The sequence below is a fragment of the Nerophis ophidion genome, linkage group LG06, assembly GCF_033978795.1.
Source record: "Nerophis ophidion isolate RoL-2023_Sa linkage group LG06, RoL_Noph_v1.0, whole genome shotgun sequence".
Lineage (NCBI taxonomy): Eukaryota > Metazoa > Chordata > Actinopteri > Syngnathiformes > Syngnathidae > Nerophis > Nerophis ophidion.
Genome location: NC_084616.1, coordinates 22866284 through 22893393, shown reverse-complemented (window position 1 = coordinate 22893393; position 27110 = coordinate 22866284). Strand labels below are relative to the sequence as shown.

At 42.7% G+C, this 27110-nt stretch overlaps 1 protein-coding gene across 1 annotated transcript in view; it reads right to left on the bottom strand.

Annotated features, from left to right (window-relative positions):
• Positions 1-9128: 9128 nt before the first annotated feature.
• dnase1l1 (deoxyribonuclease I-like 1) overlaps positions 9129-27110 on the bottom strand; it is a 45038-nt gene continuing 27056 nt past the window's right edge. Inside the window, exons 6-9 of the mRNA XM_061903113.1 lie at positions 26263-26375; positions 23898-24055; positions 23697-23793; positions 9129-20867 (exon numbers count right to left, since the gene is read on the bottom strand). Coding sequence (XP_061759097.1) covers positions 20757-20867; positions 23697-23793; positions 23898-24055; positions 26263-26375 — 479 coding nt within the window. The 3' untranslated portion in view covers positions 9129-20756. The remainder of the gene's footprint in view (positions 20868-23696; positions 23794-23897; positions 24056-26262; positions 26376-27110) is intronic.

Sequence of the window (27110 nt, the reverse complement as noted above, 5' to 3'; positions counted from 1 at the left end):
TTGGTATGTGTTTGTTTGGCATTAATTGTGGGTGGAGAGAAAGGCTGGATGCAAATATAGCTACAAATGAGGCATAATGATGCAATATGTACATACAGCTAGCCTAAATAGCATGTTAGCATCGATTAGCTTGCAGTCATGCCGTGAGCAAATATGTCTGATTAGCACATAAGTCAATAACATCAACAAAACTCACCTTTGTGATTTTGTTGACTTTATCGTTGGAAATGCATCTGCTTTGAGTGTCGCAGGATATCCACACATTCTTGCCATCTCTGTCGTAGTATAACTGTCGTCTGTAAAGTGTGCAGAACAATCGAGGGACTTTCGCATCTTTTGACCACTGGTGCAACTTGAATCCGTCGATTTTGAATGTGTTTATCTGGCATTAAATGTGGGTGCAGGGAAAGTCTGGACGCTAATATAGCGCCAAAAATGAGGCATAATGATGCAATATGTACATACAGCTAGCCTATATAGCATGTTAGCATCGATTAGCATGCCGTGACCATTGATATGTCTGATTAGTACATTCCACGTAAGTCAAATTGAAACCGTCCCTGTTCGTGTTGTTAGACCCATCGACGAGGCATGATGTCTCCAGAGAACGGAAAACAGTCGAAAAAACGGAAAACAACAGAGCTGATTTGACTTGGTGTGTTTAATGTGTTTGAGAAAATGGCGAATTGCTTCCTGTTGTGACGTCACGGGTGAAAGGTCATTGCTCCGACAACGAACAATTGAACGGCGTTTCAATCGCCAAATTCACCCTAATTAGAGTTCGGAAATCGGTTAAAAAAACATATGGTCTTTTTTCTGCAACATCAAGGTATATATTGACGCTTACATAGGTCTGGTGATAATGTTCCCCTTTAAACCCCAGCATCCACCATAGTGCTCAATGAAGCTAAAACGATCATAAATTATTCATTCTTAACATGTATGGCTACTATACTTGACATGAATATATGCACATTGTTAAGCTGCTTGCAGTAACTTACGTCTAGCTCAACATTTTTTCTATACACAAAGACACAACTACGAATAGTGGTGCGATAAATTTGACACAACCTATTTAAATGATTTTTGCTACTATGTTTGTGGAAAAGGTTGACTTGAATGACATGGATTAATATTACGTGTGTGTACAAGGGTGTTCGTGTCCAACTGTGTATGGAAGAGTGGGCAGTTGTCAGGTACAAATAAATCACGAAAGACCGCCACATCTTACAACTTCCTGTTGTTTCCTTTAACAATGAAAAACCTTATGCTTAGGTCTCAAATGCTGCTGCTTCCTCAGAATCTGACTTCTGCGAGTCATTGTATTCTTGTCAACTTCTAGCAATCACAGGCATGACCGCGGTCGGCAAGCATTGCCTGAGTATTGCTTCCTGTCCTCCTCCTTTTGTCCTGCTGGAACTTACACCTGCAGGATGGTAATGCCAATGAGACAAAGGACAGCTGCCAAAATCAGACCTCCGACACGCAGTTTGTGGTAGTCAAACTTAAATGCTTCATCTTCAGAATTATTTTCTTCAGCAAACGCCAGGGAGACGATTGTCATCAACACCGAAGCACCGATTTTTGACGTCTTCTCCCTTGTTGCTCTTCTGCCCTTGACGAGCTGAAGTCCCAAAAAAGGAAGAGAATGTCAAGTAAGCGCTGGGACTTGTCGTCTGCTCCGTGCGTCAACACCCTTCACTTTCTGCAAGTTACAAAAACTCACTGAACACATGCACAGTGTCATGGCGAGAGACAACCGTCCATCCATTTCTACCGTTTGTCCCTTTTGGAGTCGCTGGCGCCTGTCCCAGCTGCACCCAAGACTGGCTGGTCAGCTGAAACATCCTGAAGGAACATTTTTCAAGTCATACTTTGTTTACCTTCGTTCTAGTCAAATGAGGAAATTACCAATTATCCCAATTAATGTTTGACCAATCAGATTTGCTCCGAGTAAAACCATGTTTTTAATGTATTGTTATATTATAATTGAAGTTAAAGTAACAATGATTGTCACACACCCATGAGGTGTGGTGAAATTTGTCCTCTGCATTTGACCCATCTCCCTGTTCACCCCCTGGGAGGTGAGGGGAGCAGTGGGAGCGGTGGCCACGCCCGGGGAATCATTTTTTGGTGATTTAACCCCCAATTCCAACCCTTGATGCTGAGTGTCAAGCAGGGAGGTAATGGGTCCCATTTTTATTAGTCTTTGATATGACTCGCCAGGGTTTGAACTCACAACCTACCGTTCTCAGGGGGGGACACTCTAACCACTAGGTCACTGAGTAGGTTTTAGTAATTATACGGTTTCGCATTGTTCTGCTGCATTTATTTATTTAACATGGTATTTATAATACATTCTATTTTGCCAACTAATTGAATGATACAGCAGGTTGTGTAATGTTTTTTAGGAAAATCTGCTGATTGCCCCGGTGTGTCGGCGAATTGAAAGATGCTGTTTCAAAGTAACCCGAAGCTTCCACCAATGATTGGAGGATGCCAGCAGAACCGTGGGCACTCGAAATTTTGCGATTTAGGACTATATAGCCAACTTTGCGACATCTTGGAGACGATTTTTATAGTCTCGGCCGGTGTTTGAACTCACAACCTACCGATCTCAGAGCGGATACTCAAACCACTAGGTCACTGAGTAGGTTTTAGCAATTATACGGTTTTGCACTGTTCTGCTGTAATTATTTTTTTAACATGGTATTTATAATACATTCTATTTTGCCAACTAATTGAATGATACAGCAGGTTGTGTAATGTTTTTTTAGGAAAATCTGCTGATTGCCCCGGTGTGTCGGCGAATTGGAAGATGCTGGTTCAAAGTAATCCGAAGCTTCCACCAATGATTGGAGGATGCCAGCAGAACCGTGGGCACTCGAAATTTTGCGATTTAGGACCATATAGCCAACTTTGCGACATCTTGGAGACGATTCGTGAAGTCTCGGCCGGGGTTTGAACTCACAACCTACCGATCTCAGGGCGGACACTCAAACCACCAGGTCACTGAGTAGGTTTTAGTAATTATACAGTTTTCACACTGTTCTGCTGCAATTATTTTTTTAACATGGTATTTATAATACATTCTATTTTGCCAACTAATGGAATGATACAGCAGGTTGTGTAATGTTTTTTAGGAAAATTGAAAGATGCTGGTTCAAAGTAACCCGAAGCTTCCACCAATGATTGGAGGATGCCAGCAGAACCGTGGGCACTCGAAATTTTGCGATTTAGGACTATATAGCCAACTTTGCGACATCTTGGAGACAATTTTTATAGTCTCGGCCGGTGTTTGAACTCACAACCTACCGATCTCAGAGCGGATACTCAAACCACTAGGTCACTGAGTAGGTTTTAGCAATTATACGGTTTTGCACTGTTCTGCTGTAATTATTTTTTTAACATGGTATTTATAATACATTCTATTTTGCCAACTAATTGAATGATACAGCAGGTTGTGTAATGTTTTTTTTAGGAAAATCTGCTGATTGCCCCGGTGTGTCGGCGAATTGGAAGATGCTGGTTCAAAGTAACCCGAAGCTTCCACCAATGATTGGAGGATGCCAGCAGAACCGTGGGCATTCGAAATTTTGCGATTTAGGACCATATAGCCAACTTTGCGACATCTTGGAGACGATTTTTATAGTCTCGGCCGGAGTTTGAACTCACAACCTATCGATCTCAGGGCGGATACTCAAACCACTAGGTCACTGAGTAGGTTTTAGTAATTATACGGTTTTGCACTGTTCTGCTGTAATTATTTTTTTAACATGGTATTTATAATACATTCTATTTTGCCAACTAATTGAATGATACAGCAGGTTGTGTAATGTTTTTTAGGAAAATCCGCTGATTGCCCCGGTGTGTCGGCGAATTGAAAGATGCTGGTTCAAAGTAACCCGAAGCTTCCACGAATGATTGGAGGATGCCAGCAGAACTGTGGGCACTTAAAATTTAGCGATTTAGGACTATATAGCCAACTTTGCGATATCTTGGAGACAATTTATATAGTCTCGTCTTGGGTTTGAACTTACAACCTACCGATCACGGGGGGGCACTCCAAACACTAGGCCACTGAGTAGGTTTTAGTAACTATACGGTTTTGCACTGTTGATCTGCTGTGGTTATTTTTTTAACGTGGCATTTATAATACATTCTTTTTTGCCAACTAATTGAATGATACAGCAGGTTATGTAATGTTTTTTAGGAAAATCTGCTGATTGCCCCGGTGTGTCGGCGAATTGGAAGATGCTGGTTCAAAGTAACCCGAAGCTTCCACCAATGATTGGAGGATGCCAGCAGAACCGTGGGCACTCGAAATTTTGCGATTTAGGACCATATAGCCAACTTTGCGACATCTTGGAGACGATTTTTATAGTCTTGGCCGGGGTTTGAACTCACAACCTACCGATCTCAGGGGGGACACTCTAAACACTAGGTCACTGAGTAGGTTTTAGTAATGATACGGTTTTCACACTGTTCTGCTGCATTTATTTTTTTTACGTGGTATTTATAATACATTCTATTTTGCCAACTAATGGAATGATACAGCGGGTTGTGCAATGTTTTTTTAGGAAAATCTGCTGATTGCCCCGGTGTGTCGGCGAATTGGAAGATGCTGGTTCAAAGTAACCCGAAGCTTCTACTAATGATTGGAGGATGCCAGCAGAACTGTGGGCACTGGAAATTTTGCGATTTAGGACCATATAGCCAACTTTGCGACATCTTGGAGACGCCTTCCGCTCTGATGCCCAAGTATGACGAATTGAAGGAGCAGAAATACAAAACTGGAGGGAACATTTTACATGTTTTTTTGCTTGCTCAGACACCAAAGTTCCAGGCATGTGAGCATCCTTTAAGAAAAAAAGGAAAACTGCCAAAAAACATTTCCATCCATCCATCCATCATCTTCCGCTTATCCGAGGTCGGGTCGCGGGGGCAGCAGCCTAAGCAGGGAAGCCCAGACTTCCCTCTCACCAGCCACTTCGTCTAGCTCTTCCCGGGGGATCCCAAGGCGTTCCCAGGCCAGCCGGGAGACATAGTCTTCCCAACGTGTCCTGGGTCTTCCCCGTGGCCTCCTACCGGCTGGACGTGCCCTAAACACCTCCCTAGGGAGGCGTTCGGGTGGCATCCTGACCAGATGCCCAAACCACCTCATCTGGCTCCTCTCGATGTGGAGGAGCAGCGGCTTTACTTTGAGTTCCTCCCGGATGGCAGAGCTTCTCACCCTATCTCTAAGGGAGAGCCCCGCCACACGGCGGAGGAAACTCATTTCGGCCGCTTGTACCCGTGATCTTATCCTTTCGGTCATGACCCAAAGCTCATGACCATAGGTGAGGATGGGAACGTAGATCGATCGGTAAATTGAGAGCTTTGCCTTCCGGCTCAGCTCCTTCTTCCCCACAACGGATCGATACAACGTTCGCATTACTGAAGACGCCGCACCGATCCGCCTGTCGATCTCACAATCCACTCTTCCCCCACTCGTGAACAAGACTCCTAGGTACTTGAACTCCTCCACTTGGGGCAGGGTCTCCTCCCCAACCCGGAGATGGCACTCCACCCTTTTCCGGGCGAGAACCATGGACTCGGACTTGGAGGTGCTGATTCTCATTCCGGTCGCTTCACACTCTGCTGCTAACCGATCCAGCGAGAGCTGAAGATCCCGTCCAGATGAAGCCATCAGGACCACATCATCTGCAAAAAGCAGAGACCCAATCCCGCGGCCACCAAACCGGAACCCCTCAACGCCTTGGCTGCGCCTAGAAATTCTGTCCATAAAAGTTATGAACAGAATCGGTGACAAAGGACAGCCTTGGTGGAGTCCAACCCTCACTGGAAACGTGTCCGAATTACTGCCAGCAATGCGGACCAAGCTCTGACACTGATCATACAGGGAGCGGCCCGCCACAATAAGACAGTCCGGTACCCCATACTCTCTGACCACTCCCCACAGGACTTCCCGAGGGACACGGTCGAATGCCTTTTCCAAGTCCACAAAGCACATGTAGACTGGTTGGGCAAACTCCCATGCACCCTCAAGAACCCTGCCGAGAGTATAGAGCTGGTCCACAGTTCCACGACCAGGACGAAAACCACACTGTTCCTCCTGGATCCGAGGTTCGACTATCCGGCGTAGCCTTCTCTCCAGTACACCTGAATAAACCTTACAGGGAAGGCTGAGGAGTGTGATCCCACGATAGTTGGAACACACCCTCCGGTCCCCCTTCTTAAAGAGAGGGACCACCACCCCGGTCTGCCAATCCAGAGGTACCGCCCCCGATGTCCAGCGATGCTGCAGAGTCTTGTCAACCAAGACAGCCCCACAGCATCCAGAGCCTTAAGGAACTCCGGGCGGATCTCATCTACCCCCGGGGCCCTGCCGCCGAGGAGCTTTTTGACTACCTCAGCAACCTCATCCCCAGAAATAGGAGAGCCCACCACAGATTCCCCAGGCACCGCTTCCTCAAAGGAAGACGTGTTGGTGGGATTGAAGAGGTCTTCGAAGTATTCCTTCCACCGATCCACAACATCCGCAGTCGAAGTCAGCAGAACACCATCCGCACCATACACGGTGTTGATAATGCACTGCTTCCCCTTCCTGAGGCGGCGGATGGTGGTCCAGAATCGCTTCGAAGCCGTCCGGAAGTCATTTTCCATGGCTTCCCCAAACTCTTCCCATGTCCGAGTTTTTGCCTCCGCGACCGCTGAAGCTGCACACCGCTTGGCCCGTCGGTACCCGTCCACTGCCTCCGGAGTCCTATGAGCCAAAAGAACCCGATAGGACTCCTTCTCCACCTTGAAGGTATCCCTCACTGCTGGTGTCCACCAACGGGTTCTGGGATTACCGCCACGACAGGCACCAACCACCTTGTGGCCACAGCTCTAATCAGCTGCCTCGACAATAGAGGTTCGGAACATAGTCCACTCGGACTCAATGTCCCGCACCTCCCTCGTGACATGTTCAAAGTTCTCCCGGAGGTGTGAATTGAAACTTTCTCTGACAGGAGATTCTGCCAGACGTTCTCAGCAGACCCTTACAATGCGCTTGGGCCTGCCAGGTTTGTCCGGCATCCTCCCCCACCATCGCAGCCAACTCACCACCAGGTGGTGATCGGTAGAAAGCTCCGCCCCTCTCTTCACCCGAGTGTCCAAAACATGAGGCCGCAAATCCGATGACACAACTACAAAGTCGATCATGGAACTGCGGCCTAGGGTGTCCTGGTGCCAAGTGCACATATGGACACCCTTATGTTTGAACATGGTGTTTGTTATGGACAATCCGTGACGAGCACAAAAGTCCAATAACAAAACACCACTCGGGTTTAGATCCGGGCGACCATTCTTCCCAATCACGCCTCTCCAGGTTTCACTGTCGTTGCCAACATGAGCGTTGAAGTCCCTCAGTAGGACAAGGGAATCACCCGGGGGAGCACTTTCCAGTACTGCCTCGAGTGTACCCAAAAAGGGTGGGTACTCTGAACTGCTGTTTGGTGCGTAAGCACAAACAACAGTCAGGACCCTTCCCCCTGCCCGAAGGCGGAGGGAAGCTACCCTCTCGTCCACTGGGTTGAACTCCAACGTGCAGGCTTTGAGCCGGGGGGCAACGAGAATTGCCACCCCAGCCCGTCGCCTCCCACTGCCGGCAACGCCATAGTGGAAGAGAGTCCAGTCCCTCTCGAGAGAACTGGTTCCAGAGCCCTTGCTGTGCGTCGAGGTGAGGCCGTATATATCCAGCCGGAACTTCTCTACCTCGCGCACTAGCTCAGGCTCTTTCCCCCCCAGTGAGGTGACGTTCCACGTCCCAAGAGCTAGCTTCTGTAGCCGAGGATCGGACCGCCAAGTGCCCTGCCTTCGGCTGCCGCCCAGCTCACAATGCACCCGACCTCTATGGCCCCTCCTATGAGTGGTGAGCCCATTGGAGGGATGACCCACGTTGCCTCTTCGGGCTGTGCCCGGCCGGGCCCCATGGGGAGAGGCCCGGCCACCAGGCGCTCGCCATCGTGCCCCAACTCCGGGCCTGGCTCCAGAGAGGGGCCCCGGTGACCCACGTCCGGGCAAGGGAAATCTGAGTTCATTTTGTTGTAATTCCATAGAAGTCTTTGAGCTGCTCTTTGTCTGATCACTGACCTAGGACCTGTTTGTCTGTTTGGTAGGGTCTCCCAAAAAACATTTCTAATCACACAATGTGCTGCCAGAAAGAAAGTCTAGAAAATTAACACTACATTTCTACACTGTACTTTACATTTAGATTTATTCTCATTCTCATACTATATTATTTTAATATCTTAGTATTGCACAATAACAACGTACCTTTTAGGACCAGTTTTGGGAGATATAGAGTCAATAGGACAGAAGGCGGGGCATTCTGCAAGGTCAGCTCATCTGTGATCTCAATAAAAACGAGGAATAAAAAAATGGCTGTAAAACAGGTGCTGTATATTAGAGCATTTCATTCTGTAACTACTTACCTCCATTTTAAGTCGCCATGTCCACCTAAATTGCGTTTTAATAACATCGTCAGCGGTATGTGGAACTTTTTCAAACTAACGTTGTCGCCACACTCTTCTCTCTTCAGGCAATCAATCAATCCGTCAATCTTTTCCATGTCGGGGCCAGGTAAGGCTCCCCGTGTTGAGTCAAATTAAGTCTCAGGCTCCAATCCTGGTGTTGCCCTTCCGTCAATTCCTTTAAGTTTCAGCTTAGCAATCATATATCACCGCTATCAGACAACACCAGAGAGACAGTCTCTTTTATTCCTTTTGTGTTGAAATATTTTGCTAACGAACCTTCAGCACCACAATCTCCTCCAATATGGAAGAAAATCAGGTTTAATCCCTTTTAAATCAGAGATTCTCAAACTGTGGTACGTGTACCACTATTAGTACACAGGCTCCACATAGTGGTACGCCAATTAAATATTCAAACAGTGTTACTGTTCAAACTGTGTAATGTTGCAATGGCCAAATAAACTAAATATGCCTGCCTTGTTTTTAATGAATACTTAGTCCTACTAGGCTACTGTTTTCTAATGTAGGTCCTTATGTTAATGCTTGGAGAGCCAAATGTTTGAGAACCACTGTTGCTTAACGCATGTGATTAATCACAGAAAAATGAAGGCATTATTCATGTATAAACACAGAATGTTCCAGTCATTTATTTTGACAGGTGCCAGCACAGGAGGTGATACGGTCAGTGATCACACGGCAAAAGAAAAAAGTAGAATTAACAATAAAAACTGGCATCATAGTCGTAGATTTTGGAGGTGATACGGTCAGTGATCACATGGCAAAAAAAAAAAGTAGATTTATCAATAAAAACTGGCATCATAGTCGCAGAATTTGACTGTAAATTTTACAACGTTTTTTACTCCGACTTACTGAAACAGTTTTTTTTTTTTGCCATAGAATGTTGTTTTTACAGTGTATTACTGGATGTAGAAAAACAGTGCCACTGTTATTTTTACGGTACAATTCTGGCGACTGAGCGGCCTTTTTTTTTTTTTTTACCATCAAATCTACAGACTTATTTTTACAGTACTGTTATACATCAGTGCAAAGATGAGTGAAGAGACTCCAATCGCTCTTCAAAATGAAAAAAGAAACATAAAACAGTTAGAGTGTTTGGCATAGAAATGACATGCATTCAAGTAAACATAAAAAAAGTTCCTGTGTGACATTATGACGATAAAATTGCATTTGTATGAAAATATTTGGGTCTTTTTTTAAAAGTAATTTCTAAATAGGCAAAATAGTGCAATTAATCTAGATGAATTAAAATTCTAAAGTGAGATTAAACTAAATAATTGACAGCACTATTGATAACGCACACATTTTGGTTAAACATTACTAACAGCTGACAAGTGATAAACAGTGCATTCAGTTTAAAAGTGAGGTAAAAACACAATAAATACGCGTGTATTGTCATTTGTAATAAGTCATGACAAAAATCGACTTATTGAACCAGATAACTTACTTTGAGTGATGGCTAAGTGAGCGTGTGGCACACTCCCTGGCTGTATTGACACTGCACTGGTACTATGTTGGTGTTTTATAATGGCACCATCTGCTGGATTAAAAAAGTCACTACATTTGACCTGCAAATAAAATGAATAATTAACAAAAGTAATTATAATGAAATTATTAAGAAATACACACCAAGAACATGTATCTTATTTGGCTATATATGATCAAAAATGACCCCACACTTTGGATTTTTTTAAGTTGACGTCCAACCGTACGAGTTGTTACTCACAAGCCAGAAGAAGCTTCCTTCAGTCAAACGACACAGTAACTATCGGTCATGTGGTCTTTTCTTAAAGTGACACACACACAGAGGTATCGTTGAACACTGTATCACTCCTTGAGTTTCATAATGCTTCAGTATCGATATACCCATCACTTCCTATTTTTAGTGAGCTAATACCGTACAAACAAACCAAAACTATTTTTATAAACCAATTACTGTGTCACTTCTCGAAATGTCCATGAAAAAAAAAAAAGACTTCAGCCAGGCCTGGGCGATATGGGTTAAAAATCGAATTTCTGATATATTTTTTTCTTACCAAAAATTTGATGCATGATTTTTTTTTTCGGACTTTTTTGTTTTTTTTATAAAAAAAATAGTTGGTTGGATGGATACAAACAATGCAGGATACATGGCATGAAGCATTTTTAAAAAGTTGTTTTTTTAGACTGATTTAAATTACACTTTGTATAAAACCTTAAAAAAAAAAGCTAAATTAAGAGTTTTTTTCTGGGTGACAAACTTCTGTTTTGAATAACATTTAAAAAAAATATTAGCGTTGCACATTGCATGCAAAGAACTAAACTCCTACATTGGTATTATTATAATGCGAACAAAAGTGCCCAAAATTGGCACTTATTTCATACAAACCCCGTTTCCATATGAGTTGGAAAATTGTGTTAGATGTAAATATAAACGGAATACAATGATTTTCCAATCATTTTCAACCCATATTCAGTTGACTATGCTACAAAGACAACATATTTGATGTTAAAACTGATTAACATTTTTTTTTTTTTCGCAAATAATCATTAACTTTGGAATTTGATGCCAGCAACACGTGACAAAAAAGTTGGGAAAGGGGGCAAAATAAATACTGATAAAGTTGAGGAATGCTCATCAAACACTTATTTGGAACATCCCACAGGTGTGCAGGCTAATTGGGAACAAGTGGGTGCCATGATTGGGTATAAAAGCAGCTTCCATGAAATGCTAAGTAATTCACAAACAAGGATGGGGCGAGGGTCACCAATTTTTAAGCAAATTGTCGAACAGTTTTAGAACAACATTTCTCAACGAGCTATTGCAAGGAATTTAGGGATTTTACCATCTACGGTCCGTAAAATCATCAAAAGGTTCATAGAATCTGGAGAAATCACTGCACGTAAGCGATGATATTAAGGACCTTTGATCCCTCAGGCGGTACTGCATCAAAAACCGACTTTAGTGTGTAAAGGATATCACCACATGGGCTCAAGAACACTTCATAAAACCACCGTCAGTAACGGCAGTTGGTCGTTACATCTGTAAGTGCAAGTTAAAACTCTGCCAAGCAAAGCAAAAGCCATTTATCAACAACATGAAGGAATGCTCCTGGCTTCGCTGGGCCCGAGCTCATCTAAGATGGACTGATGCAAAGTAGAAAAGTGTTCTGTTTTCGGACGAGTTCACATTTCAAATTATATTTGGAAACTGTGGACGTGGTGTCCTCCGGAACAAAAAGGAAAATAACCATCCGGATTGTTATAGGAGCAAAGTTCAAAAACCAGCATCTGTGATGGTATGGGGGTGTATTAGTGCCCAAGGCATGGGTAACTTACACATCTGTGAAGGCACAATTAATGCTGAATGGTCCATACAGGTTTTGGAGCAACATATGTTGTCATCCAAGCAACGTTGTCATGGACGCCCCTGCTTATTTCAGCAATACAATGCCAAACCACGTGTTACTACAGCGTGTTTTCGTAGTAAAAGAGTGCTGGTACTTTCCTGGCCTTCCTGCAGTCCAGACCTGTCTCACATGGAAAATGTGTGGCACATTATGAAGCGTAAAATACGACAGCGGAGACCCCGGACTGTTGAACGAATAAAGCTCTACATAAAACAAGAATGGGAAAGAATTCCACTTTCAAAGCTTCAACAATTAGTTTCCTCAGTTCCCAAACGTTTATTGAGTGTTGTTAAAAGAAAATGTGATGTAACACAGTGGTGAACATGCCCTTTCCCAACTACTTTGGCACGTGTTGCAGCCTTGAAATTATAAGTTAATTATAATTTGCAAAAAAAAATTGCGTTTATGAGTTTGAACATCAAATATCTTGTTTTTCTTTTGCATTCAACTGAATATGGGTTGAAAGAGATTTGCAAATCATTGTATTCCGTTTATAATTACATCCAACACAATTTCCCAACTCATATGGAAACGGGGTTTGTAGTTCTGAATCTAAAAAGGATGTCTACAGGTAAAACTCCACCCAAAGAGTTTTCTAACGAGTTTCAGCACATTTTGGAACGCCCACTTTCAGCTGCAGAATGTGGGCGGGGCCTGCATCGGCCTGCTGACGTCATCCACAGAAGACTGGAGGCAATTTCAAATTGTTAGTTTTGGTTTTGCTAGTATCTTCATCCCCAATCACGTTATTTTCACGCAGTTTGAAGGAACCAGACGTAAAAAAAAATAACGCCGCTATTATTCTATTTTGCATCCTCTGCTACTGATGTTTTCTGCAAGATGAGCAGGGAAATGCTGGACGAGCATGAGGAAACACAGGCTGTGTGTCTATGGAGGAGCAGAAATGGCGATTATTTTACATTTCTTTTGTACTCACAATGTTTACTACATCAGTTTTGAAGTAATCATAGACCAGGAGAACAAAAACATTAATTCACACTGTCTATGCGGGGGGAAATGGCCTCTATTTCTGTAGATGACGTCACACCAGGACATAACGAGTCTGGCGATAGAAGGGGGCGTTCCAAGTAGTTATGTATCCACCCGTTACTCAAAAGCTATTATTATCGGAACTATTATTTTTCAAGAGCAAAAAATACATAAAGAGAACCCGTTAATGTCACACCGTGGTGAGGGAAGTCTTGTTTTTGGGTTGTCTGGCAAACTTCCTGTCTTATTTTGAAAATCTAATCCTCTTCTCGTTTCAGGCCACTTGCCCTTCCTCCTGTGTCACTGGTCTGATGTCTCTCCTGATTGCGCTCACCTGTGGCACCCTCCCTCAAGTGTATATAGTTTCGTTATGTACCTCCAGCTGTCTTCCGCAGTCTCGTCAAGTATTGCCTCGCCTTATTCCTTGATTTCTTTGTACCCTCTGAGAAAGAGTGATTTTAGGGGTGTAATGGTACGTGTATTCGTATTGAAGTGTTTTGGTACGGGGGTTCAGTTCGGAGGTGCACCGAACGAGTTTCCACACGGACATATTGGGTAGCGCACCGCAGGTTGTGTAAACAATGCAGAGCGAGGCACAACACACGGTAGGCTAGCAGCGACTGGGCTAGGACAACATGCAAAAGCCAGAGCCGGAAGACCCTCCTGCCTCGTTAACATCTCCCGTTTGGGAACACTTTGGCTGCGCGGTGCGATACGACAATGGAAGACGGAGGTTTGCCGACATTGTTGAGCAGCACTAGGGTACGCTTCGGCCAACACGTCAAACATGCTAACCCCTTTGAAGCGGCACCTCCGCATTCAAGCAGCCTCTCCTCGGCGAGTCAGGCAGGGCTACAGCAATAACAAACGTTTTATAGCAGCACATTTAAAGGGGAACATTATCACAATTTCAGGAGGGTTAAAACCAATAAAAATCAGTTCCCAGCGGCTTATTTTATTTTTCGAAGTTTTTTTCAAAATTTTACCCATCATCTAATATCCAGAAAAAAGGCTTTAAAGTGTCTGATTTTCGCTATCTGTAAATCCACCGTCCATTTTCCTGTGACCTTATCTAGTGATGCCAACATGGCGGATAGCACAGCAAGATATAGCGACATTAGCTCGGATTCAGACTCGGATTTCAGCGGTTTAAGCGATTCAACAGATTACGCATGTATTGAAACGGATGGTTGGAGTATGGAGGCAGATAGCGAAAATGAAATTGAAGAAGAAACTGAAGCTATTGAGCGAATAGCTACTGAAGCTATTCGGTGATCGCCTTCTAACCAACGATTGCATCTTTTGACCAGACCACTGGAGCAATTTAAATCCGTCGATTGGTAAGTGTTTGTTTGGCATTAAATGTGGGTGGATGGAAAGGCTGGACGCAAATATAGCTACAAATGTACATACAGCAAGCCTAAATAGCATGTTAGCATCAATTAGCTGGCAGTCATGCCGCGACCAAATATGTCTGATTAGCACATAGGTCAAAAATATCAGCAAAACTCACCTTGGTGATTTTGTTGACTTTATCGTTGGAAATATATCTGCTTTGATTGTCGCAGGATATCCACACAACTCTGTGTCATGTCTGGCTTAGCATCGCCGGTAAAATGTGCAGACCAAACGAGGGACTTTCACATCTTTTGACACTGGAGCAACTTAAATCTGTCGATTGGTAAGTGTTTGTTTGGCATTAAATGTGGGTGGAGGGAAAGGCTGGATGCAAATATAGCTACAAATGTACATACAGCTAGCCTAAATAGCATGTTAGCATCGATTAGCATGCCGTGCTAATCGATGCACACTCCTCATAAATCAACTTGAATCCGTCCCTGATCGTGTTGTTACACCCTCCGACAACACACAGACGAGGGATGATGTCTCCAAGGTACGGAAAACAGTCGAAAAAACGGAAAATAACAGAGCTGATTTGACTTGGTGTTTGTAATGTGTTTGAGAAAATGGCGGATTGACTACCTACGAGAGCGAATAATAGAAAGGCGTTTAATTCGCCAAAATTCACCCATTTAGAGTTCGGAAATCGGTTAAAAAATAAATGGTCTTTTTTCTGCAACATCAAGGTATATATTGACGCTGACATAGGTCTGGTGATAATGTTCCCCTTTAAGACCATCCATCCATCCATTTCTATCCACTTGTCCCGTTCGGGGTCGCGGGGGATTGCTGTATTGCATTAAAAACAAGATTTTGACCCACTTCTATAGTGGAAGAACAATGACCCCATATATCCTCTTAATAGCAACAACTTGAGTCAGTTTAATGTTGATGATCATGGACCCCGACTTAAACAAGTTGAAAAACTTATTGGGGTCTTTGCTATCAGTGGTCAATTGTACGGAATATGTACTGTACTGTGCAATCTACTAATAAAAGTCTCTATCAATCAATCAAAAAAAGCACTTTATATGTAGAAAGGTGTTGTTAAGAAACCATTCTGAGCCTGTATTTTACATATGTTGACCACATTAACCTTGGCAATGGACCCTCTGTATATATGTATGTTATGCCATTGTTTACAAATTTGGTAAATAAATAACGCAAAAAATGTATATTTTGTTGTTTTCTTACTGTAACCGAACTGAAAAGGAACCGAACTGTTACCTCTAAACCGTGCTGTTACACCCCGAAGTGATTTTGATTTGCCAAAGTTTTTTTGGTCAGTTTTTTTGTGCTAATTTCAAAGTGCTTTGCCTTCCTTTTTTCCTCCTCTTGGAGCGCTTTAGTTTGTAGTTCTCTTAGCTCTTTATAGCGTACTTTCTGTTTATAGCTTCTTGTCTCCTCCTCTGCATGAATGATTTTCCTTTTGTGTAGTTTATCATAGATTGTTGTTTTTTCGTTATTAGATCAGTTTAAAAGTTCGCTATTGCCTTTTTCCTCCCCATGGAGTGATTTTCCGTTTATTGTTTTATGCCCTACGCTATGTATCTTTTGTTACTGTAGTGCAGGGGTCTCAGACACGCGGCCCGCGAGACGTTATTTTTCGGCCCCCACCTAATATGAAAGTTTAATGTTAGTGCGGCCCGCGAGTTTTATATGAATGACGCTTGACAACGTTGTGTTATTTGTGTCCAAAATGGCTCTTTCAACGTTCTGGGTTGCCTACCTCTGCGTTAGTGGAAAAGCGGAAAATGACTGAAAGCGACAGAGGTTGCCATGGAGACGAGGGTTTTCTTACGTGCCTGTCTGCAGTCACACCACGACACCTGTCCGTCAGTAATAACAGTCCCTGATAACCTGGACCAATTCAAAACCGTTATGTTTTTTTTTATTGTTTAACTTGCATTTCCTCACACGATGAACACTACATATATTTCTATATGACTCCGGGAGACGTCACTTTTTTGCGCTCGCTATCCCGGTACTTTCCCAACTACTATCAGACGACCGCCGTGTTGCTGTAGGGAGGAAAAGCAGAACGACACATCGCGGAAATAACATTCTCCGTGCGTCAGCTAAATACAAATATATTGCACAACCCCAAACATGTCTTTTTCAAAGCCTGCAGTTAAGAGAAATGTTACTGATGAGCAGAGACAATTCCAGGAAAAGTGGGAGATGCAATATTTCTTAGTTGAGCACAGGGGCACCGACGTGTCTTATTTGCACAGAGAAAGTTGCGGCGCACAAGGGATACAATTTGAAACGTCATTATACAACTAGACATGCTGAGTATGCAAACATTTTTTCAAGAAATCTTTTCTTGTGGCCCAGCCTCACCCAGATTCTGCATCCAGTGGCCCCCAGGTAAATTGAGTTTGAGACCCCTGCTAGTCTAGTGTGTCAAGTATAGAGTTTGTCTAAAGAGTTATAAGAAAACTGCTGAAGTAAAGCCTGTGTCAATTGTCCCCCTTCTCCACCTGAGTCCCATTTTTTTCCATGGCCTAACACAGGGGTCGGGAACCTTTTTGGCTGAGAGAGCCATACAAGCCAAATGTTTTAAACAGTATTTCCATGAGAGCCATATAATATTTTTTTGTAAGACTGAATACAACTAAATGCGTGCACTTTTAAGTAAGACCAACATTTTTCGGGTATAATAAGTATCATATTCTTTTTAATAACATTGTTATTCTGAAGCCAACCAACAATAAATAACATACTTCTTACTATTAATGCGACTTCTTGAACGGGTGCGGCAGAAACTGGATGGATGCATTAAAATGCATGAGAATGTTTTATATTTTGAACGTTATTTTTGACACTGTGATTACTGGCGGAATTATTCATTACTTATTGTGTTAAGCAATGTCAACTAAGATTTATCTGAGAGCCAGGTGCAGTCATCAAAAGAGCCACATCTGGCTCTAGAGCCATAGGTTCCCTACCCCTGGCCTAACAGTTAATGACATTTAGAGTCACCTGGGGTATCGGACTGTCTTATTGTGGTGGTCCGCTCCCTGTATGATTAGTTTCAGAGCTTGGTCCGCATTGCCGGCAGTAAGTCGAACACATTTCCAGTGAGGGTTGGACTCCGCCAAGGCTGTCCTTTGTCACCGATTCTGTTCATAACTTTTATGGACAGAATTTCTAGGCGCAGTCAAGGCGTTGAGGGGTTCCGGTTTGGTGGCCGCGGGATTAGGTCTCTGCTTTTTGCAGATGATGTGGTCCTGATGGCTTCATCTGGCCGGGATCTTCAGATCTCACTGGATTGGTTCGCAGCCGAGTGTGAAGCAACCGGAATGAGAATCAGCACCTCCAAGTCCGAGTCCATGGTTCTCGCCCGGAAAAGGGTGGAATGCCATCTCCGGGTTGGGGAGGAGACCCTGCCCCAAGTAGAGGAGTTCAAGTACCTAGGAGTCTTGTTCACGAGTGAGGGAAGAGTGGATCGTGAGATCGACAGGCGGATCGGTGCGGCGTCTTCAGTAATGCGGACGTTGTACCGATCCGATGTGGTGAAGAAGGAGCTGAGCCGGAAGGCAAAGCTTTCAATTTACCGGTCGATCTACGTTCCCATCCTCACCTATGGTCATGAGCTTTGGGTCATGACCGAAAGGACAAGATCACGGGTACAAGCGGCCGAAATGAGTTTCCTCCGCCGTGTAGCGGGGCTCTCCCTTAGCGATAGAGTGAGAAGCTCTGCCATCCGGGAGGAACTCAAAGTAAAGCTGCTGCTCCTCCACATCGAGAGGAGCCAGATGAGGTGGTTCGGGCATCTGGTCAGGATGCCACGCGAACGCCTCCCCGTAGGTTAGAAGGCGATCGCCGAGTTCGTTCTCGCTTCCTCCCGTGCAGCTGTCTGTCGTGATATGGCTCAAAAGCTTCTGTTTCTTCTTTAATTTCGTTTTCGGTACCTGCCTCCATACTCCAACCATCCGTTTCAATACATGCGTAATCTGTTGAATCGCTTACGGCGCTGAAATCCGAGTCTGAATCCGAGCTACTATGCTATACCTTTCTGTGCTATCTGCCATGTTTTATTTTTGCTGGCTTTACGCAGTGACGTCACAGGACAATAGATGGGTGGATATAGCGATGGTGTAAATCAGGCACTTTGAGGCCGTTTTTCGGGATATTGCGTGATGGGTAAAATTTTGAGAAAAACTTTGAAAAATAAAATAAGCCACTGGGAACTGATTTTTGGGGTTTTAACCCTTCAGAAATTGTGATAATGTTCCCCTTTAACACATTACCGTAAAATATCAAATAATATTATTTATCTCATTCGTGGAAGAGACGAAGAACATGTCAGCACTCGTCACACACACGTCAACCAATAAGAATTCGGCGGGGGAGGGTCATGGCAGAAGTGCATTGTGGGTCATGGGATGCTATCTGCTATATGGTATTCAAATGGATCATTTCAACGTTGGCGGTAATTTATAAAAACTGAGAAGGGCTGAACAAAAATGGCACCGAAAAGGAACTCTAGTAGATTACAAGCTGGCTGTAGTGAAATATGCAGCAGAAAACGACAAGAGGAAGCGGCGCATACCTTTGGAGTTGGCAGAGTTGTTTGGAAGCGACATCGAGGAAGAAGATTTCATCGGATTTATCGATTAGCAGTGACACATTATTTGGTAAACGTATAGCATGGGTGTCAAACTCTGGCCCACGGGCCGTGTAATTTAATTTGGCCCTTGAAGCAATAGTAAATTAACATTAGAGCTGACCTGCCGGTACTATACAGTGGCGGTGTCGCCGTATCACCACATTCAACGCTAATTCTCATACTTGCCAACCCTCCCGATTTTCCCAGGAGACTCCCGAATTCCAGTGCCCCCCCTGAAAATCTCCCGGGGCAACCATTTTCCCGAATTTCCACTCGGACAACAATTTTGGGGGCGTGCCTTAAAGGTACTGCTTTTAGCGTCCTCTACAACCTGTCGTCACGTCCGCTTTTCCTCTATACAAACAGCGTGCCGGCCCAGTTACGTAATATATGCGGCTTCTACACACAAGTGAATGCAAGGCATACTTGTTCAACAGCCATACAGGTCACACTGGGGGTGGCCGTATAAACAACTTTAACACTGTTACAAATATGCGCCACACAGTGAACCCACACCAAACAAGAGTGACAAACACATTTCGGGAGAACATCCGCACCGTAACACAACATAAACACAACCGAACATATACCCAGAATCCCTTGCAGCACTAACGGGACGCTACAATATACACCCCCGCTACCAACAAAACTCGATTTTGCATGTCACTATGAAGTTATATAAGCCTTGCTTGTTCAATATTCAATGCAAAACTTGTTTGGGTCCCTATTAAAAGGTTAAGTTGTTTAACTTTGGCCCGCGGCTTTGTTCAGTTTAGAATTTTGGCCCACTCTATATTTGAGTTTGACACTCCTGACGTATAGCATGTTCTATATGTTATAGTTATTTGAATGACTCTTACCATAATATGTTACGCTAACATACCAGGCACCTTCTCAGTTGGTTATTTATGCGTCACATAACGGTCACTTATTCAGCCTGTTCTTCACTATTCTTTATTTATTTTAAATTGCCTTTCAAATGTCTATTCTTAGTGGTGGATTTTATCAAATAAATTTCCCCCAAAAATGCGACTTATACTCCAGTGTGACGTATATATGTTTTTGTCCTTCTTTATTATGCATTTTCGGCCGGTGCAACGTATACTCCGGAGCGATTTATAATCCCAAAAATATGGAGTAGTTTCCTTCCTTTGGAACTCGTTGGTGTTAGCATTAGCCATGTTGTTGCTGTTTGTGAATGTGCGCTAAGGAGATTAAGTTAATGTTAAAGTACCATGAATTATTTAATGTGGGCCCCGACTTAAAAAAGTTGAAAAATTGATTTGGGTGTTACCATTTATTGTACGGAATATTTACTGTACTGTGCAATCTACTAATAAAAGTTTCAATCAATCAATAAAAAGTGTGGTGAAATTTGTCCTCTGCATTTGACCCATCCCCTTGTTCACCCCTTGGGAGGTGAGGGGAGCAGTGGGCGGCAGCGGTGGCCGCGCCCGTGAATCATTTTTGGTGATTTAACCCCCAATTCCAACCTTGGATGCTGAGTGTCAAGCAGGGAGGTAATGGGTCCCATTTTTACAGTCTTTGGTATGACTCGGCCGGGGTTTGAACTCACTGTGGGGATGAAGGGAGAGAAAGCTCCTGTGGGCAAAAAGTATGCTAGAACAAGAAAAAAAAGATAGTTTTTAAAAAAAATGTAGATTCTCTGCCCAAACAAAAAAAAGCTTGAGTTAATCAATAAAACTGATTCATCGCCTAGGCCTAGTTGTAGCCTTAAAGTGAATGCACAAGGGACTTTTGCATAATTGAAGTCTAGATACGACACCACCTGTGTGCCACAGGAGTCCAGTCCAGTTCAGGCTGGTTTCACCTGGAGATGAAGAGTAGCAGCGAGATGACTGAGAGGCTGAAGGACACTTTTGACGCTGCGTTCCTCAGCAGGACCTCGACGGGGTAATGATCACTCACCTGGAGTGCCTGAGCCAAACAGAAACATGTCAGACTGTACATGTGTCTTTCACTTTCACTTTGTGTCAGCACTCTGTAACACAGAACTGTATGAAGAGAAATGTACAATACGGCAAAGGCCTACTGAAACCCACTACTACCGACCACACAGTCTGATAGTTTATATATCAATGATGAAATATTAACATTGCAACACATGCCAATACGGCCGGTTTAGTTTACTAAATTACAATTTTTAATTTCCCGCGGAGTTTCCTGTTGAAAACGTCACGGACTGATGACGCGTGTTTGTGACGTTATTGGTTGGAGGGGACATATTAACCCAGCACCACTTACGGCTAAAAGTCGTCTCTTTTCATCGCGCAATTACACAGTATTTTGGACATCTGTGTTGCTGAATCTTTTGCAATTTGTTCAATTAATAATGTAGACTATAAATAAGAATGCTGTTGGTGGAAAGCGGTGGATTGCAGCTGCCTTTAGCACAGAAACACAGCCGGTGTTTCTTTGTTTGTTGTGAAGCTTTAACACAGAGCGGTCAAGCGAACATGTTTCTCTACGTCAACCAGCAGGTTTTTGGATGGGAAAATTGTGATATTAAGTCGGCTCTTACCGGAGACTTGAGTGGATTACGCGACATCATCCTGCAGCTCAAAAAGGCAGCTGTGATCTTGGCTCCTCGGCTTCTCTCAGAGACACTGGCGTTCACCGCAGCCATCCGACTTTCAGGTATGACTTCATAATCTAACTAAAATACTATTAACACAATAAGCAGATAAGGGATTTTCCAGAATTATCCTAGTAAATGTGTGTAATTACATCTGAAACTCTCTCACTGACGCCGCCTGTAACCGTCGCCTTTTCAAATTTTTTTTTTTGTGCTTCACTCTAACTTTCCTCATCCACAAATCTTTCATCCTCGCTCAAATTAATAGGGAAATCGGTGCTTTCTTGGTCCAAGATGCTCTTGCTGCTGGTGGCTCACATTATAAACAATGTGAGGATCCCTCACACCGGTGACGTCACGTGCACATCGTCTGCGACTTCCGGTACAGGCAAGGCTTTTTTATTGGCGACCAAAAGTTGTGAACTTTATCGTCGATGTTCTCTACTACATCCTTTCAGCAAAAATATAGCAATACCGCGAAATGATCAAGTATGACACATAGAATGGACCTGCTATCCCCGTTTAAATAAAACGCAACAGCTCAGAGCTCTCTTTTTCGGTGCAAGTTTTTGTTATTTTTGCTTGTATGGTGTGTGTGTCTGACCACATTCTCGTGAGCTGTATGCTTGGTATTTTTATGAATTTTATGTATTTTTATCTATTTATCTATGTTCTTATGGTTTTATTTATCTATGTTCTTATGGTTTTATGTATGATTTTGCACTGAATTAGTTTGCATACAATTTTGTTGTACAAATGTACAATCACAATAAAGATATATTCTATCTATTCTATAAGAAAATCTCATTTCAGTAGTCCTTTAAGTAGAGAAACATACTTTAAAAAAAAGTTTAGGTTAAACTTATTCTTGTGGGTTGGGGTTAGGTTTGCACGATATAAACGATAAAAATTATTTAAATTTGGCTGACGATGCAGCTTTTAATACTATTATCAAATCAGTCTTTGGAGAATTATTTTAATTAGAGTTACTCATTACTTTGCCAAAAAAGTAACTAACTAATTACTAGAAGTAATTACCGTGTTACTTTTTATTTTTCTGTCTGGCTCTCAACAAAGGCAGACTCCTCCCTTTTCTCTCCCTTCTCCTGCTTTTGCTTCTTTGTCTTGTCTTCACTTTCTTGGAGCCTGTTTTAGCACAGCTCTCCAAAAATCTAAATAATGGAACTGATCAACTATCCTCTCAACGAAATTGACAAGATCTCTACGAGATGTTCGGGGGGAACCTGCCTGTTCTAATGGAATATTTGTTTCTGAACAAACAATCATCTCTTGAGAGAAGTGGAGGGTCGAGTGCCTGGCGATTCTTTCAGTCGAGGACGATGAAGACATCTAACTATTCGTAATCGTGATGAAAGGACATCTACTGATTAAGTAAGTGTTGCCCTGGTGTATCGACAAATTCCAAAGATGTTAGCAACCGTTGAAGGTACTCCAAAGCTCCCACAAATGATTGAAAGATGGACAGAGCTGTGGGCGCTCAGACTTTTGTGGTTTCTGCACTAAATCGCAAACTGGATAACATATCGGAGAAGCTGTGTACTCTGCAAAGCAAAGTGATGATCGTTACGTCAAAAGCGATGGAGCATATATAACATTAATTAGGTTACTCATTACCAGTAAAATTCATGCTGTTATTTCCAACACTGCTGCATATCAGTAAATGGTTGATATTACAATGATTGGATCGTTTGGAAAAATTGTTTATCGTTTTTGCTATTGTTTATGAACTTAGGGAGCAAAAAGAGCCAATAGTATTTTTTGCATTTATTTAGTTTTTTGTTTTTTTACTGTATTTTAAAGGTTGAACAGTCAAACCTCGATTTACGAACTTTTCAATTGAAGCACTTTTAGATTGCGTGGAATATGCCGTTTTTCTGTGTATGGACGCTTCATCCATTCATTTTGAAGAGATTGAGGAAGTCGCTGTTAAAGTTAAGGATTTTTGTGATTTCTGATTGTTTATGAGGGCACCTAAGGGACTTGTGTGTGTGTGTGTGTGTCGTTTTTGTTGTTTTGGCTTGTTAATAAAGACATAGTTAATCCTCTTTGTTATGTTTGTTTGATATTCAGCACTCTATATTGTGTTCAAAGTGTACAAACCTAAAATATGGAATATTTTCGGGAGCTATTTTTCCAGAATTTAGGATTACCTCCTCTTCTGTGAGTTGATATTCCAACTGGAAGTTAAACGGCTTGGCAGAAAATGGCACAACTGCTTTGGAAAATGCATCACCGTTCACAAGGATCCTGAAGAAACACAAATAAAAGACCCATTTAGCAAAACATGCTCCATCGCTAATGTTTTACGAGTGGCTGCAGAATCAGCAATTCATGGAGAATATGGTGATCACCTGTCATAAGCACATGAGGTGGATGAACGGACAGTGGTGTCCGTCTTATCCTTTATCAGCCAGGACAGATCCTTTTCTGTGAACAAGCGCAGTTTCTCCCGCCTTCTCTTGGAGAGGTAGTTGCAATCAGCGTTGAAGTCGCCAAGAAGCATCACGTTCTGTTCCAAAAAGACAAGAGAGACAATGAGAACGACGCCCAGCCGATAACTGAGGAAACAATGTGCCTGTGCTTAAATTAGCTAAAAAATAAAAAATAAAGATAGCGTGCTATTAGTTAGCATGTGTATCAAAATATATAACTCTAGGTTGCACACCTGAAAAGTTAGCGAAAGAAAAGCTACCATAATAATAGTTAGCATGTGTCAAGTATCAAAATATTTGACTCTGAGGCGTGTACCTGCAAAGTTAGCAAAAGAAAAGCTAGCATGCTAACAGTTAGCATGTGTCAAGTATTAAAATATAAAACTCTTAGTTGTACACCTTTAAAGTTAGCGAAAGAAAAACTAGCATGCTAACAGTTAGCATGTATCAAGTATCAAAATATTTGACTCTGAGGCGTATACCTGCAAAGTTGGCAAAAGTAAAGCTAGCATGCTAACAGTTAGCATGTGTCAAGTATCAAAATGTATAACTTTTGGTTGTACATCTGCAAAGTTAGCGAAATAAAAGCTAGCATGCTAACAGCTAGCATGTGTCAAGTATCAAAATATAAAACTTTTAGTTGTACACCTGCAAAGTTAGCGAAAGAAAAGCTAGCATGCTAACAGTTAGCATGTATCAAGTATCAAAATATTTGACTCTGAGGCGTATACCTGCAAAGTTAGCAAAAGAAAAGCTAGCATGCTAACAGTTAGCATGTGTCAAGTATCAAAATTTATAACTTTTGATTGTACATCTGCAAAGTTAGCGAAAGAAAAGCTAGCATGTGTCAAGTATCAAAATATAAAACTTAGTAGTACACATGCAAAGTTAGCGAAACAAAAGCTAGCATGCTAACAGTGAGCATGTGTTGAGTATCAAAATATTTGACTCTGAGGCGTATACCCGCAAAGTTAGCAAAATAAAAGCTAGCATGCTAACAGTTAGCATGTGTCAAGTATCAAAATTTATAACTTTTGGTTGTACATCTGCAAAGTTAGCGAAAGAAAAGCTAGCATGCTAACAGTTAATATGTGTCAAGTTTTAAAATATTTGACACTGAGTTGGAGACCTGCAAAGTTAGCAAAAGGAAAGCTAGCATGCTAACACTTAGCATGTGTTAAGTATCAAAATATTTGACTCCAAGGCGTAAACCTGCAAAGTTAGCAAAAGAAAAGCTGGCATGCTAACAGTTAGCATGTGTTAAGTATCAAAATATTTGACTCCAAGGCGTAAACCTGCAAAGTTAGGTAAAAGAAAAGCTAGTATGCTAACAGTTAGCATGTGTTAAATATCAAAATATATAACTCTTGGTTGTACACCTGCAAAGTTAGCGAAAAAAAAGCTATCATGCTAACAGTTAACATGTGTCAAGTATCAAAAATATTTGACACTCAGGTGTATACCTGCAAAGTTAGCGAAAGAAAATCTAGCATGCAAACAGTTCACATGCGTAAAGTATCAAAGTATTTGACATGGCGGTGTATACCTGCAAAGTTAGCGAAAGAAAATCTAGCATGCAAACAGTTCACATGCGTAAAGTATCAAAGTATTTGACATGGCGGTGTATACCTGCAAAGTTTAGTGAAACAAAAGCTTGGATGGTAAATGTTAGCATGCCTCAAGTATTAAAATATTTGACTCAGAGGTCAAATATTTGGCTAATGTGCTAAAACACAAACATTAGCGTGCTAGCAATTGACAAACATTAGCAAAGAGTGTTCCTATAATAACACATTATTAATGTTATCATTTTTGGGATTTTGTGTTGACTTTGACCCTTGTTTAGAGTAAAACGTGTACTCGGATCCATCCATCCATCCATTTTCTACCGCTTTCTCCCTTACGGGGTCACGGGGGGCGCTGCCGCCTATCTCAGCTACAATCGGGCGGAAGGCCGGGTACACCCTGGACAAGTCGCCACCTCATCGCAGGGCCAACACAGATAGACAGACAACATTCACACTCACATTCACACACTAGGGCCAATTTAGTGTTGCCAATCAACCTATCCCCAGGTGCATGTCTTTGGAAGTGGGAGGGAGCCGGAGTACCCGGAGGGAACCCACGCTTTCACGGGGAGAACATGCAAACTCCACACAGAAAGATCCCGAGCCCGGATTTGAACCCAGAACTGCAGGACCTTCGTATTGTGAGGCAGACGCACTAACCCCTCATCCACCGTGAAGCCCGTACTCGGATCAATATTTTCAAAATAACTTTATACCTCAGTTTTCCACATCTTTTTCACATCTTGTAAGACATCGTAAAGTGCCTCCAGCTCCTTACTGGTGTTGGTTGGAGTGGTGTGTTGTGGGATGAGGACAAACTCCTTGATGGCTGCATGACAAACAACAGGTGTGTGACTGTGGCTGCATGACAAACTACAGGTGTGTGACTGTGACTGTATGACAAACAACAGATGTGTGATTGTGACTACATAACAAACAACAGGTGTGTGACTGTGACTGCATGACAAACAACAGGTGTGTGACTGTGACTGCATGACAAACAACAGGTGTGTGACTGTATGACAAACAACAGGTGTGTGATTGTGACTACATAACAAACAACAGGTGTGTGACTGTGACTGCATGACAAACAACAGGTGTGTGACTGTGACTACATGACAAACAACAGGTGTGTGACTGTGACTGCATGACAAACAACAGGTGTGTGACTGTGGCTGCATGACAAACAACAGGTGTGTGACTGTATGACAAACAACACGTGTGTGACTGTAACCGCATGACAAACAACAGGTGTGTGACTGACTGCATTACAAACAACAGGTGTGTGACTGTGACTACATGACAAACAACAGGTGTGTGACTGTGACTGCATGACAAACAACAGGTGTGTGACTGTGGCTGCATGACAAACAACAGGTGTGTGACTGTATGACAAACAACACGTGTGTGACTGTAACCGCATGACAAACAACAGGTGTGTGACTGACTGCATTACAAACAACAGGTGTGTGACTGTGACTACATGACAAACAGGTGTGTGGCTGTGACCGCATGACAAACAACAGTGTGTGACTGTGACTACATGACAAACATGTGTGTGACT